At 30.0% G+C, this 16,917-nt stretch overlaps 1 protein-coding gene across 13 annotated transcripts in view; it reads left to right on the forward strand.

Annotated features, from left to right (window-relative positions):
• LOC119833245 (mucin-17-like) overlaps positions 1-16,917 on the forward strand; it is a 74,349-nt gene that overhangs the window by 11,567 nt on the left and 45,865 nt on the right. For all 13 annotated transcript variants that reach the window (XM_038357184.1, XM_038357183.1, XM_038357185.1 and 10 more), the window contains exon 3: positions 7,954-8,036. In XM_038357184.1, the coding sequence (XP_038213112.1) occupies positions 7,959-8,036 (78 nt within the window). In that variant the 5' untranslated portion in view covers positions 7,954-7,958. The remainder of the gene's footprint in view (positions 1-7,953; positions 8,037-16,917) is intronic.

Consider the following 16,917-nt stretch of genomic DNA (forward strand, 5'->3'; position numbering starts at 1 on the left):
GCATCTACTTAAAGTCAAAATTGCTTTGAAAGTAATATTACAACATACAGGCCACTTGCCTGCGGCTATATCAATTAAATGATTATCAATTTTATGCTGGAGCATAATGCTTTAACATATTTACATTCAAATAATAAAAAAACAAATTACTTTACAATCCTTGTTCAGCATTATAAATGCGAAAGTAACTCACCCACTCTGTCACTTCTTCACACCTAAACCACTGAACCGATTTGGGTGAATTTTGGTAAAAAAAAGTTTGAACCCCGAGAAAGGACTTATATTCTTATTTTAAGATTTTATATTTATAGGCTTATATTCCGTTTGAATAGGATAGTTCCTGTTTCTCATATAAAATTATTTTTTAAAGTTACGAGTATGCCTAAATTAACTTCTGCTTTCTTTCAGTGAAAGTAGAACCAGAATGGGTGGGAAAATGGGGCTTTCAGTATCTTTATTTTTTTAAGTGGTCATTAATTTAATTAACATATAATAATATAAAAATTATAACAATATTAAAAATATAACAAAATTAAAAAAAAAGCATGATTTCTAGTCACTTGAAATTAATATATTCTTTAACCGACCAAAAAACAAAGGAGGAACTCTACAGTTTTTTCTCTCTATTTGTGTTTGATGGGAAACTCATGACATTTGGTTGCATATAATAATCAGGGGTGGCACTTCCCTCCATAATACTATCGGAGACCCTTTTGTAGTAAAATAATTCTTTTAATAAATGTATGCGTTATAACAATAGAATTAAATTAAATAATTTAAATAAAATCTCGCTTTCATGCCTTCAGCCAAGCTATAAGCCATTGATTTAATTTTATATCAAGCAGTCACCAGAATAAATTGAGTGATGAAATATTAATTATTTTAATAATATATCAAAAGTAAAATTATAGAAAAATCGGAAAACAACAAAATTTAAACACGCGATTTATTGAAAACAATTCTACAAATACTTCAACATAACAAATACATAATTTGAATGTTTAACACGGAGATAAGAAATACGATGCTACACGAGTAGCGTGCGCGTATGTCACGAGATTGTAGTCATTATAACATTATTATAATTTGAATTTAATGACTTATTGTTCTTTGTGTGCATGACTGTACTTAGGTAATACAATATGTGACTGCCTTACTATTATATATATGTTTTGGCGTATATTTAATTAGGTCCTGCTTTCCTTATTTCCAATTATTAGACGCTAGATATTTTCCTGTAATAGCAATATTGAGTTTCATAATTCATCCCAAAATGATTAATAATAATTATATACTTTATAAAAGAATCATACTACATTTATGTCTCAACCTTCCCAATTCTATCGCCATCTCGTTTGTCGACAAATTTCGCAAGTTATAAAAATCTTTACGAGCTTACAATTATAACTTTTGTGCGATTTTACACTGGCTTCAAAAATTAGCCAGCGATTTTTACTATCGTCGCGGCTATAAAGATATAAGCGTCTGCATTTCGTAAGATCTTTCACTAAACAGTGAGAGTTAGGAAAATAAGAATAAGTTACAATAAATATGAGTTACGTAATTGTTAAAACAAAGGAATGAAGCGTTCGTCTGAATGTGGGAATTTCTTCAAGTCCAAGAGGCAAGTACAGCGTCGCGTTACGTAATGAATTCTTAGGGAAATAATTAAAGTGTGTTTGATATCTCTATTGTTTTGTACGTGTAAGTTTTTATTGGTTTAACAACAATTCAAAATGAATTGTGATTGTTGAGTCAAAGACAGACGGATAAAGATTTTATTATTCGTATTTGTAAGAAACTATTAATCATCAAAAACGTATTCTTAATATTCCATGTGGTTTTTTAAAATTATTGTTATTTTTAATGTTCAAAATAAAATTAAAAAAGCCTAAAAACTATACCATTTTCTGTTTTTTGTTATTATATTAACAATTTATTCGAAAATATTCTATTCAAACCGACGTTCCAAAAATGAAGGAGTTTTCCACTTACTTTCTGGTTAGGTTTCCCAGTAACCCCACGGTTTTTCAACCAATTGACGGAATTCCTTATGTTAGATAGGATTTAGTTATCGTGGTCGTACTTTCTGAATATTTGAATCTTGGATTGATACTCCCCAGGACCGTCGGTCCTCCCCAGGACCGTCGGGGACCATTTTTAGAAAATATTTATGATTTACGAATGTGTTCCAGTGCACGTATCATAAAACCCTGAACATAACTGTATAATACGAAATAATTCTTATCATCATGATATACGGAGAACATTCTAATACTTAAATGCAAGAAGACGAAAGCGACCGAAAAATAAAAGTACGACATTAGCAAGAATACAAATCAATGCATTCAATTTACCAAGTCAATGAACCCATTATTCAATATTTTCCGACTGGCCTGCATTAGGACATCCGATGCTTTATGTATGTTTACCAATAGTGTTGCACCCAGCGACCAGAACGAAGGTCCTAGTTGGTCAGTGGGTGCAGCTATTGCACATGTACAACACGCAGGACCTGGATTCTTTGTTGTTTATGTATTGACGTTGCATTTGGTTATATAATACAATGTCTTTGAAGGCGCGAGCGTGTAGGTTATCTATATATCAAATCAAATCAAAATTCTTCATTGTGCATTAAGACATATAGAAATAACTTCTTTTCACAATATGGTATATGAATTGATGGTATTGATAAAAATTACATTTTAAATGTATAACAACTCCGACACATTATCTTAATTTCCTTTTAAAAAGTAAAAATAATAAAAGAAACTTAATCTTAAAGTACATAAGAATGTATTAATAATTCTAAGAAATATGTCGGGTTGGGGGATCGCCTCTTTTTGCGTCGAGGGTTAAGTCGAGGATCGATTTGCGTTCATTTTGTGACGTTATTTATAGTTCATATTTGTTAATAATATAATCGTTATTAAAGTGCAAAAAGGATTTCTAAGAAACTCGTATAATATATGCCACGATATTAATGCAAAAATGTTTATATTTTTAGATGAATCACATGGTAAATTAAGTATAAATATTTGTCAAAAGTTCAATCTCACAGGGTTGGATGAAAAAGACATTTGACATTTATTTCCAGACTCCATTTTTACATATAATATAAATAATATTATTTATACATCTGTTGGATTGCCTTGGCGAATGAAAGTTTTGTTTGTTAAGCAACCAAAAGATATGATTTTTTATCAATTTCCTTTTTCTTAATATTTCGTAACATACTTTAAATTTATTTCGTTTATCTTCTTATCGTATAAAAGCTTGTGGTTTAAAAATAAAATCACCTTGATTGTTTTATATTAAGTACAAAAATAATAATACACTGCTTGTTTTCATCATTATAATGAGCATACAATCCAAAGAGCCGAGTCAATGTACAAAAAATTATATAACAATTTACGTCACTCATAAATATTTGTAATAGATCTCCAGATGCTCACAGCTCTTGTTTAAATAAATCAGTTTATAACACGCCCCGTATGTTCACTTTCACTTATAAAACCGGCGCATATAACATTTTGTGTTATCATCATTACTTTTACAACGTCGCTTTCTGTCTGTCTGTCTATGTTTGCTTCGATCTTTAAAACTGGGCGATGATTGTGATGGTTCAAGAGCAAGGTTTATGTATATAATACATTGGTATCTAGGAATCATATATCAAAATAAGCAAGATTATCTGCTATGTTTAAAGAATTACATATGAAATGCGAACGGTGATAAAATTATTGCATATCGCTTATATTAATTATGTCTAGATATCGCATATTAATAGAGATTATAAAATTTTGAATATCCTTTAAAGCCACTTGTAAACGTTGTATCGAGCTGTATCCTAATCTACAAAAACACACACTATTTTTAAACTACTAGAGATATAGCTTTGGTATTTCTATTATATTTATCATAAAATTAGAAAACAGAAAGTTTAACAATTTAGCAGAGAGCTTCGTGAATCTTTCTAAAGCATCACTTTTAGCATTAATCCGGGTTCTAAATAAACTAAAAAATATTAATGTTTATCTTCGACTGGAAAAAGTGACTGGGAAGGGTAAAACGGGCCTCTGGCTCCCCCACTCACCATACGAAACACAGTAGCATGCTACTGTTTCACGCCGGTCTTTTGTGGGGGTGAGGTGGTTCCCCGGAGCGAGCTGGCCCAATTCGTGTAGATGCGTGCTCGACTTCCACAGTAAAAAAGTTTAATTGATAAAAACAACGTTTAATATTTCAATATTTAATTATCAATAAACGAGTATATGTCAAAACGGAGCGGATATTCCAATTGTCGGATTGGTCGCTCTAAATTACCGCAGTGATGATATATAATAACTAATAATACGAGATTTCACCTTTATAAGAGCATTAGAAGCCATAAATACAGTTTTAAGCAATTAATTTTATGCGTTTATCGTAAATCATTCGGTTGAAATTGGAGAAAGTACTATATAATTAAATCCGAAAATACAGACACAAATGAGTGTTTGGTAGCAAGCAATTTTTGCGTATATTACATTAAACATTCAACTTTTGTAATGGATTTCATAGATCACTGGTTTATTGCCAATACGCAAGACCCAGAATTAAATAGGCTTCCGAATGTAGTTCAATTATTTCTTTATTATTAGCTTTTCAATCAACTATTACACTGGCATTATGGAATTTACCGATGCATTAAAGCGAACAAAGAAATTATTCTTTTGTAACAAAATTTATACAAATTGGGCTATGTTTTAAACAAATGTGATTTAATTACAAGAATTACCATGCAAGACTATTAAATCAATTACTGAAGAATCTTAAGCATCGAATCGAATGGGAAAGTGTTTAATCTTCATAAAACAGCAATTAATTGGAAGCCACTTCATATTAGATACTCGTTTGCTGGCTGGTTAAGATTTTGAATACAAAAGTGAGTAGACACAAGCTCAAGCAAGAAATTAGTCGTTTTTTAATCGACAGCAGTTACCCAAATCGTTCAATTCAAGAACTTTTACGTGTGCTTACGTAGCATTTTTTTATTTATCTAAACTAACACCTTTCGAATGTGAATTGGTACATTTCTATATCACTTTTGATATTAAAGATGTGACGCCTCCTTGGTACAGTGGTAAACGCTTGAACGCAGAATCGAGGGGTCCTGGGTTCGATTCCCGGTGGGGACAATAAAAAAAAATGTCTCGGTCTCGCAGGACACAGAAGGCTGGTCACCTACTTATCCATAAAGAAAATCGATCAGTGAGACAGATGTATATCATCTGCCCCATACCCCAGTAGGGGACTTCACTTTTTTGATAATAAACGATACAGCTTATAGCTGATGTGTCACTATTTCGTGTCTTAGACAAACCAATATCGACCCACGTGGCGTTAAAAATACTATTTGATACATAATCTGTTTCGATATATCTATAAAAAGTTTATCATCCTCATTATTAAAATTTAGTGTGAGTTATCGTGTAATATAATTAATATTAATGTACGTGCGAGACGTTAACTCACTGAAGTAATTAGCGTGTGCGTTTACTTTCTCGGCCGTTGACCATATGTCGCAAATTGGCTGCATTAGGCTTGTCATAAATATCTACATTCTTTGTTACGAATTAGATAACGCGCAACGGCTATTATCCTGTAAATCAAACCGAGAGTTCTTTGTATTTTCGCACGTAAACTTAATCTGATTTTGTCACCTTTGTACAATACATGTGATTATGATTATTAGTAGATAGACAGTTTGCCTCAATAATTAAATCTTGTAAGTGAAATATGTGATAATTGCTTATATTGCATTTTAATACGCTAAATATTTGGTACTTGGACTCTGGCCTATATTTAATGCCTGCCTATATTGACAACTAATATGAAATCGATCTATTAAGGTATTTGTTTAAATACTTTTATATTTAATTACATCAATTATATTTAAAAACACCGAGTATTTAATGCAAAATGATTTAATGATGTCTACAAAATGCACTGAGAAAACGATTAAACACTTCCTCCAATAGTGCACAAGTAATAACTAATTATGATATGAAAATGCCGCATTAAGAGGCGTGAATAGTCAAACATAAAGCATAGAAGCGTCTAATCATGACTTAAACAACTTTCGTTTGTCTAATGATGCTGTTTTCTCATATACTAATTTAAAAGTCTTATGTAAGCTTACTAAGACACTTTTGTACAAGAAATGTATAGAATATATATGAAATTACGACTGAGAGTTCACAAGCTCGTGTCCTGATGTTAAGATCTAAGGAAATATTTTAAATAACAGACTTCGCTGCTAAACTTTATACTTTTTCCCTTATTGAAAAAAATTGGCTTGTATCCTTTTCTCAACTATTTTCGTTTATTCCCTCCATCAATCTTTCCAATCACATCTATCCATCAATCCAATTAAATAAGTTATCATATACCAATATAAGCTGTTTCTTTATCTTACTAGTGGCCAGTAAAAACTAGTACATGCATATTCACATTTCTTCTGTTAAATTGTATTAGTCCGTTTGTTGCTCTATTGCTTGCTAGACAGGTTTCTATAACATTTGCAACTATGTCTAATAGATCAGTGTACGTAGGTGGAGCTGTAGAATTCTATTTGGATGTAAATTCATTAATATATAAATAATAAGTAAGTAATTTTTCGCCCTCGGGTTCGATGGTGTAGTCAAAGGAAAACAGAGAGTCCGAGGTTTTCCTCGTAAAGTCATCAAGTTCCTGTATTCCGGAATCTAAAATTATCCCTTGTTATAATGCTTGGAAAACAAACTCTCTATACCAAATTTCATCCTAATCACTGCAGTCCAGTCTAATGCCAAAATTAGGCATGAAGAAGACTCAAGAGATTCTTTCGTAGTTATGACTGTAATAGAGATTTGATAAAGTTGATAGTTGAATTGAGAAATTAAAAAGAAGTCAAAATATTACCTTTTCGTTCCGTTCGGTGTTTCTTTGACATCCATCGAAATTTCTAGACCACTGGTTACCACAACTTTATGATAAACATAATAAGATTCTAAGATTATTGGGAGTACTATGATGATCTTATCGACATAAAACTAGATTTATTGCTATGCCATATATATCTAATCCATTACGTCCGATCTGCTGAAAAATTTATGATGCTAAAACAAGTATAAAATAGTCTTATTCCTAATATTATAAATAAAAATAATTTTGCAAAGACAGTTCTAGAAGTTTTTTCAAGCCACAAAAAGAGACCTTTTTAGGTTAGGTTAAAAATTGACATTTTGTGCAGTAACCCGCGGACATTTTGTCGAAGCTGAAGGTCGTTTAACTAGAACGGAAATTTAATTCGAATACAGGTTTTGGTTCCCTTTAGTTAAAACCTAAAAACCAATTTTACATATATAGTAATTTAATTTTAGTATCAGTTTAATAACATTCTGACTATTTTTAAGCCTTTATATAACTCATCATCATCAACCAATATACGTTCCCACTGCTGGGACACAGACCATAATCCACGCTGGCCAAGTGTCACATGTCGTCGAATTTTTGAATTTAAGACATGCCGGTTTTTAATGCTTTATACATCTAATTGATAATAATTTTTTAAACTTTTTCAATACTTTCGGTTTTTTTGTATCTTCCAGCTCAATAAATTTTATTAATAATAAAAAATATATATTTAATAAAAAATTAATGCATGTTGATGCAATCAATAAACGACTTTACAATTGAAAAGCATCAAACGACACTAATGTTATTATATATGGGTGAAATAATAAGAATTTATTATTTCCTTATATAATCATAATTCATTTTATTATTTACCTTATTTGCATATAAACTCTCACCCAAATATAATCGTTACGCTTTTTAAACCTTCAATTTATCCTTATTTATCATAAATTTTTCATATAAAGTGGTGTTCATCATTGTACGTGATATTTTATTTGTATATTGTTACAGAAAGGATGCGGGCTGGCGTGTGGTGGGGCGCAATCGCGCTGACTCTCCTACTCGTAGCTTCCAATGCCATCCGAACTGTACAGGTAAGGACGAAGCTATTTTTAAATTGTGTAATATTTCCTTTAAGTAATCATAAAAAGGTTTACTTGCTAAGTTAAATAATAGGTGTATAATCTACAGACATTGATTACAATGTATCGGTTATTACTTTTTAACTAAATACTGTACATTAATTAATACGTACTTCTATGAACTTGTTTATAATTATTAAAAAAAATACCATATGGCAATTTCCCTTCCTTTTTCCTGCATGTATGAGTTTATATTTACTAAAAACATCTATAGTTTTGATCTCGAATCTTATGCAATTCATATATGTATATGTAATTTTTTAAAAATTATGACTTGTTGAAATCTTGAGTTAATTAACATTTATCGCAATAAGTTCAATTAATCCTTTCTGACAAGTTAGCGAATAGGACAACTTCGCATGTCTAATTGAAGTTAGTATGTTGTTAATTATTATTCTACTACTGTTTGATGATTTTTGCTTTCCACTTCCATATTTGACTTCGCTTTCATTGAATCCCAAGGGCTCTGACACATACGCGATATATTGAGGATCAATAGAAATGTTAGTGTTATTTTGAGTGAAAAGCGTATAGTTAACAATATTTTTCTCATCACATTGTATACTATGACTAGGGTTGCCACCAAAGAGTAGTATATTAATAGGGTTGCCACCTTTTCTTTTGGCAATTATAGTACATTGGTGATTAATGGTGACAAAAAAGGTATCCAAATAAACTGAAACTTATTTGGGTCTATTGATGTATTAAAAACAAGTTTTATTTTTTTATGCAGTTTACAGTCTGCTTGTTTCTGTTTCGTGCAAAATAAAGTATTTTAATTTAAAGTACTTTATCATTCTTAAAAAGTATAGAGTACAATACATATGAAATAACGTTGAATACTTTATTACGGATAGCCATCCTAACTATGACTTTTAAATTATTGATTGTTTTGTAACAAATACGGCTTAACTTGGATTAGAATAATAATTAGTAAGAAGACAGTAAACAACACCGCGTTATTACTAAAAACTTAGAAAGTGTTTTGCAAAATACCCATTTTTTATAAAAGTATTCCCTCTATACCTATACAAAACGAGTTTCTTCATATCACATCGTACTTAGAAGATATTTATTATTCATATGCACAATACGATGAGATATTATGAAAAGAGAAAAATACAAAGTTGCAATATGAAATTTCTTCTTCCATTTTTTACCAGTTCTGTACATCAGCGAACATCAGTTCGTTGATAAATCATTACTACTAAAACTAAAGGGTTTATTTGAACGCGTTACACTCAAAATCTACCTACTGAACCGATGTGAAAGATTGATTTTACCGTTGTCAAATGTGTCGCACGGGCTAAGCCGGGTGGTAATCTTATGTACACATAACATATACCATATCTCACAGTTTAACAATTCAAAAAATATAATTATCAAAGCTATGAACAAAGCTACAAGTACCTCGTGTCTTGTTAAGTAATCAAGGTTGTGTGACAATCGACGATTGGCTGCCACGGCTAACTTGCGCAACCTTTTTTTATAAACAACGATTTTAATACTTAACGAGTTTGAAGAATCGAGTTTTTATCGATTTCTTGTGAGAATTACTTTTTCAGTTATAATATTTGATGTCATTCATTGATCAAACTTGTTTGGTACTGAGGTGGAATTCGCTTTGATTGAAAGATCAATATGATATATTATAATAGTATGTACATTGTTATGTATAGATTAATATATTTTTAATTTGTATTATATTTCACTTTATAGTTTGTACCGTTATTTAAATGACAAGGACTTGGGCTTTTCAAAATAGTTGAGTGAATCGAATTAAGTCCGGTTTGTAAATTCTTTGAACGAAAACAATTCGCTTTGATCACGAAGTTATGATAGACTTTTGTGTCGCATTTATTTCTTTATAAAATATGCTAACAGTTAAACTATTTGAATACAAAATGAAAGACACGCTTATATTTGTCTCGAAGAGATCCTTGCGTACATTGCACGTCATTTATTATGAACCAATCGGTATTTCCGGTAAGCTGGGAGTTACATGGTTAAATGATATTTTTTTTAATCAACTCATTTTATTCAACGTTTTTGGGGAAATAAAAAACATCAATAATTATACTAGGAGAGCACTTGTTAATTTTTTATGCCTTAGCGCGCAAATAAGCGGATGGTTCGCCTGATGAGGTATAAGGAAAGGATTGACGATTGGAAATAAGAACTGGACTGGGAAGGGTGTGGAAAAGGAAACGGGCCTTCGGCTACCCACTAACCATATGAAACAGTTGCATCCTTCCATTTCGCGCCGGTTTTCTAAGGGCGATGCGGTACCTTCCCTTGCGCGAGTTAGCCCAATTCTTGCCGAAGCGTACTCAACTCTTACATTTCAGCTATACTCGTAAAAACACATCATCTTAACACAATTCATAAAACAGTGCATAAAACAACAATTGATCTCTAAGAAAAGATAGTAAGCACGTAGATATCCTGTGAACATTAGCAAATAACCGTTTAATGTCCGTAGCCATAAATTTTGAAAGGAATTTAATATAACAGAGCTGTAAGCTACAATCAGTTAACAATTACACATCATCATTCCTACACGTTCGCGGTAGGACGACTCGGATGAAATTTGTTTCGATGTGAGGTATAATTTAGGCTAATTTTATTTCAATTATAGTTTTAATATTTTTGATGTAGCCCTGGCGAAATATGTGATTTGTATTGTTTTACATTTTGTGTAATATGGATATAAATGTAGATATATTTATATCTCTATACAAATCAAAATTCTGAGTTATGATGGATCAATTATGATACTGCAGGTGAAATGCTTAACAACTGTTAGTTTCATTAAAAAATCAGACAAAGTAAACAAAAAAAATAAACCAATCGCAATAATTTTTCACGTATTTGAATTAATGAACATTTTAATTATTATTATAGCGTTATTGTAAATGTAATTATATTGTGTTTAACGTAAAGTGTAATGTAGCTTGTAGTCTTATAATAATAACATATATTTTAGTTATATTAGCGGGAAAGTCAAGCATCCAACGCGTCGTGTTGTTATTGAAAGTGTGTTTTCTATTATAGCACAATGTACAGTCATACATTATAATATTATGGTAAGAAGTTTAGTTTATAGGGAATTCTGGGTACAAGAAGTTTAAATGAAGATGATTGGGATCGTTCGTAGATATAGCAGCTATGATTTATAAGAAACTTTTAACCAACATTCCCAAAAAATAGAAGGTTCTCAATTTGAATGTATTTCTGATTTTTTAAACGATAAGTCAGTTGGTATTCAACCGTGTGATTCTTTTAAATTTCTGAAGGTTTATGGCCTTTTTAGTTGAAAAAAAATATTGTAAATGTGAGTATGTCTATTGCGTAAATTCGATTGAACCAATTTGGATACAAGTTGGAAAAAATATTAATAAAAAATTTTAATACTACATTCATGTAAGCAAAGGTCTCAGGAAAGGTTGATAAAACGCAAATTAATTTCTTCTTCAACGTTCATAACAAAGTAGTTATTTCAGTTTTATATATTTTTTTAACTATTAATTATATTTCTACGTAATCTCAGTACAGATGGAAACAATCATTTCAGTAGTATTGTGTTGTCAGATCAAACTTCCGTTTCAAACGAAACCTTCCACAGCGACCTTCGGTATGGAGAAATATCTAAATTGATCTAACTACGGATAAATATTATGTTTTGAAAATTTTTTAAGGTTTAATTACTATTTTATTAAGTAATAAAAAAATGGCTATATACTTCATTTTTACTAACATGTTTTGTGAGCACTTCGACAACTCTTTTTATAATAAAATATATATTATATGTATATTTCCGATTTAGATTTTGAAATAACGTATTAATAAGTTTCATCGTGAAGATTTTCAATTGAAACAACAGTTTCTTCTAATCCATTGAATTTATAGAACAAGGATACGATTCTACATAAATCGCTAAATGAAATATTACGATGCGACAGTTTGTTTAGTGACAGAGTTGTTCTCAGCATACTAAATAACACGATCTAATGAAGTTTTCCTTCAATCATTACGTAAATGCCATGTTATATCATAAGAGCTGCACCGGGTAATAAATTTAATAATTCTACATTAACATCGGAACAAATTTGATTGCAATATGATGAAGTTACGTTTTTGTGAGAGATTTAGGTTATAGTGGTCAATGCCAGGATTAATTGAAGTCTTCATAGTTTTTGCGGCTCATTAACAATGTTGTGTAAATGATTAATTTGGGTGAAGGAACTTGAGTATATTGTACGAAGGTCTATTAATAGAAAATAAGTATTCTTCTAAACAATTATACATTTCAAATATCTTCTTTGTTTTGCATTCAAAATAAAAGTAATACGTCTAATACCTGTATTTTGTATTTTATTCGTCTTGATTTTTTTTTAATTTAACCTCAATAGACTTCAAAATAAAATAAAACCGTTTACTTTTTGATATGTAGATCTAATTTTCAACATTAATAGCATACAAATATTATGATACGGCATTAAAACTCAGTAAATAGCTTTCATGTGATAAACAATTAACCTTACATCAATGAAATTCAATATATTATTATGTACTACGTTAAATGCCTATGCGATTTGTTAAATTAACTTTGCGGTCAACATCATTTGGAGAAGATTTATAGACGTATTATATAATAATATAATTAATGTTGTGATGTCCTCCATAATCGAAAATTTACATTGTGTTAATGTTCGTATAACAAATAATATAATTTAAGGGATTATGCGAATAATTTAGCACATCCTGTATACAAAAGAAAGTTAGTTAGTTACACTATTTATTGCTCAAGAACACTGGCATCGATTTGGATGAAGTTTGGTATAGGGATACTTTGAGATCCAGGATTTTTTTATATTTTAAATTCACAGGAACAGGACTTATGTGTGGTATACCTGGGTCTATGTCTGCCTATCTTCTATTTCAACTACGTGGGCAAAGCATCGAGCAGAAAGCTAGTATCTCATAGTTTTTCAGACGGTATGTCCAGTGGTGTCATTTGATATAATTTTAGGATATTTCTCTCAATTAATTGGTGGTTGTTGTATGAAGTAGTCTCTATTTATTGCATAAAAAATAAAACATAAAAATATGCTACTTTTATTGTTAAAATAATGATAAATATTTAAAATCACTGTGCTTAATGCGAAACTCAATTTGAGGGGCTTTTTATTAGCTTCTTATTAAAATTTTATTCATAATTAACATTAAAGTCGCTTTCTTGTTAGATAATCCATCCGGTTAGATTAATGATGGTACTGATTTAAATTACATTCAGCTGCTAAGCATCAATCACAGATCAGTCTGTGAGAGATGCCTTCGTACATCAATCAACGGTGCTGTTTCATGAGATTATTACATTAGCATTTTACAATTAACTAGATTATAATTTAAATAACATTTCAAATATTGTATTCTTATACAATATTTAAAATGTTATTTAAATAAGAGATTTAAAGAAGACGAATTCAGTTTTTTATTACTGTTATATGTAATTAAATTGAAATTGAATGGGGTTTAACATTGGCATAATCACGTTTTATTTAAACAAGTATATACCTATATATATAATTCATAATTACAGGATAGAACAGATTTAGTACAGAAAAATGAAGCCGGGGTTGGTATTTTAACATTAAGTTTCCATTACATAATTATTTTAATGGATTGATTTCGAAATTTGCATTTTGGTAGTCTCGAATTTTATAAAAATGTTGTTTCGAATTTATAGGGCTACAAACAAATTTTACTGCGATCAGATCATGATCAGCTCATGATCTGAAATTATAAGAAAGGAGCTGTTGATATATACATATATAAATATCTTTATTTTAAAAGGAATCATCATATTTTTTAATATTAATTTATCTATCAACATAATCTTTCCGCTCTACTTTTATAATTATATAAGTTATGTTTCGTTAAAATTACTAAGTCTAGATTATAGTGCATCTAACAATATGGCCTCGATGTGATCTTGTGTCTATTAATAATGTTAAGATAATGATCGATCCGTACATTAAGTAATAATAGTTCAAATTGAGTAAATTAAATTGGAATTTGTAGTTATTTAAATACTCAATTCTTCGTTAGTGTTACTACATTTATTAGACTAAAAAAGTTATTTCGTTAAAAATTCCTATTGTACTATTTGTCCAATTTTAAAAATTCCTAAACTTCTCTCGTAAATTTCATTCACAGCAAGTAAAAAATCCATTGATAATCGAAGATCTATTGGGTCATCTATGACGCAATGATATTACGTTGGACCAGTTTTATAACTAAAACGACAGTTCAAGGCATAAAGTGAGGTTAATTAATTATAATTTAAATCATAATCGCCGCACTTTCACTCGGCCATTTCATTTGGCGACGTCACTTTTCAATTCTGTTATGCGTCAGTGGTGAACCGAGTTGGTGACATTTTGTCGTTGATTACCGGAAAAGATGTTAATTTGTTTTGTTTTTGTTAATTATAGTTTTACTAATATATTTAGTAGTGAAGTAAGAGCATTTGGATGCCTACATCTTTGTTTACATAAGTTTGAACTAACCTATATTAATGCTTGTATATTTTTTATGAAAGTGAAAGAGAAATTATAATACAAGCACCAGAAAGTAATTATTCTGTTGATGTAATGTGTTTCTTTTTTGGAAATTTAATACATTTGTCATGTCTTAACAAAATCATTTATATAAAAACTTAAAATTGTATTATTTTTCACCTGAAAAACCAGTGATTTCTCCAAAGCGAATCAATTATATTTTTCTAAGGTTTTACGTTTGGTATTCTTATACTTTCAAAACCTAAGTATTAATAATAACTTCATAACTTTGCACTTTCTTCGAACAAAACATTGAATAATAAACAATTTAACTAAATTTCCTTATCTTCCCATAAAGCAACTTTCCCTGCCCTTTCAATGTACCTACTGCATAAAACGGAGAGATGTTGAAATATTAGACACGTAGTGCTTACATTCAAACATGTTATTACTCCAAATGATGTATTTAGTGTGATATTGGTGGATTCGAGTAAACCTTTTTAGTTTTATATGTATAAGAACGCTGTTTAAAAATAAATAAAATAAGGAGATTAATTAATTTAATGCAGAATTTTGATGTTGATGTTTAAAGTATCGTAGGTGTGATTTTAATAAGTACTATTTTAATACATTGCAAAGTATTTTTTTCTCTTTGGAAAAATTCTAGTTCAAGAATTTATTGAAATGATATTTGAACTCTGTTTGAGTATTAGGAAATGTTTCTTTGTAGATGTAATTAAAATTTGTAGCTATAAGCTGAAAATGCCGTTTTGTATAGTTTTCATTGATCGAAGTTATTGGTTTAGTGTAGGTTTAGTAGTTTTTTTTAACTATTTTTAAGTTTTAGCTTCGCTCGTGTAGTAAAAGGGAAACTCCTGAGATTCTAACGCATATTTCTCCTTACCATAGGATTTCCGGAATAAAAAATGTCCTGTTTTCTATCTGAAACTATATCATCATAAATTTCATCCAGAATGGGTCTGTGGTTTAGACGGGAAGAAGACACACTGTTGCTTTTACATTTATAATATTAGTTAGGGATAATTAATTTAAATAGTGAAGTGAAATGACAGACTGGAAATAATAGAATCATAAAGATTATGAAAACCATTTGACCGCATATAAAACGATTTCTTATTTGCTGCGGTTTTGACGATTTTATAATGGTTTCCGTAGTTTCCTTATTCCGTAGGTATAGAGGTTAAATTCAAAATGTCAACGAAATTTTTATTTTTTAGTCCCACAAACAATTTAAAATAAGACAGCTACCAACCTCGCTTTATTTTTGATCATATTTAAATAATTTATCGTAATAAAATAAATAATAATAAACAGTCACGAAAAATAATATCTATAAAATATTGATCCATTGATTGTTTGGGAGCAAGTTATAGGCTAATTGATTTTAACTATGATACATAAAGTTAAATGGAAAACAAGGTAATTTTTGGATTTCAGAACTAAGATTATAAGTCATTATTAATTATAGAAATAAATAATAGAGATGATAAGGTATAAAGTTTCTATAATATTTTATACGACACAAAACTAAAGAAGAAATAAGAAATAAACAGTTATTGACTATTAAACTTGCTTAAAATTCCTATTAAAATTTTAACAAACATGTTTATGTACGTATCTACATACGAATATGCATACATGCCTCCGTTATTTAGTGCGTGGAAGTAACACATTAGTAATCGCATTTAGTATTTGAATTACAGTTTGTTTTTTGGTTAGTGCATTGACGTATAGTCTGCAAGTGGGTTACTAGCAAACCAGTAGTAATTAGCGGATCGAAATAGAATTAAATATTGGCTGATATTTGCAATCACGAGTCAGAAAACCTTTACGGGATTTGATTTCATGTCTTATCTACAAATGCTAATAATGTTTTATGAAATAACACTCGTTCTTTAATACTGTAGATATTTGGATGACTTAAAACAAAAACATAAAATATCCTTTATAACACAGAAAAACCTAATTATATTTCCGAGGGACGAGGGAGATCACTTTCTATAAACGACTTACATTTTTATTTTTTTGTAGATAGGCGAAACTCTGCCGTCAATACTTTATTGAAGAAATTATTTTATAACACAACCAGCATTTCTACCGTTGCTTCGCCCACATATTCTTCTAAAGCCTTTCTCGAGAAGCACGCTATCCATTGGAATATATGTATAGAACAGTAGCTTTTGTAGTTTTAGCGAACATACAGACGCGTCGAAGGAATTTGTTTTACAATATGTAGTGATTATACAAGA

Source organism: Zerene cesonia, chromosome 17 (genome assembly GCF_012273895.1).
Source record: "Zerene cesonia ecotype Mississippi chromosome 17, Zerene_cesonia_1.1, whole genome shotgun sequence".
Lineage (NCBI taxonomy): Eukaryota > Metazoa > Arthropoda > Insecta > Lepidoptera > Pieridae > Zerene > Zerene cesonia.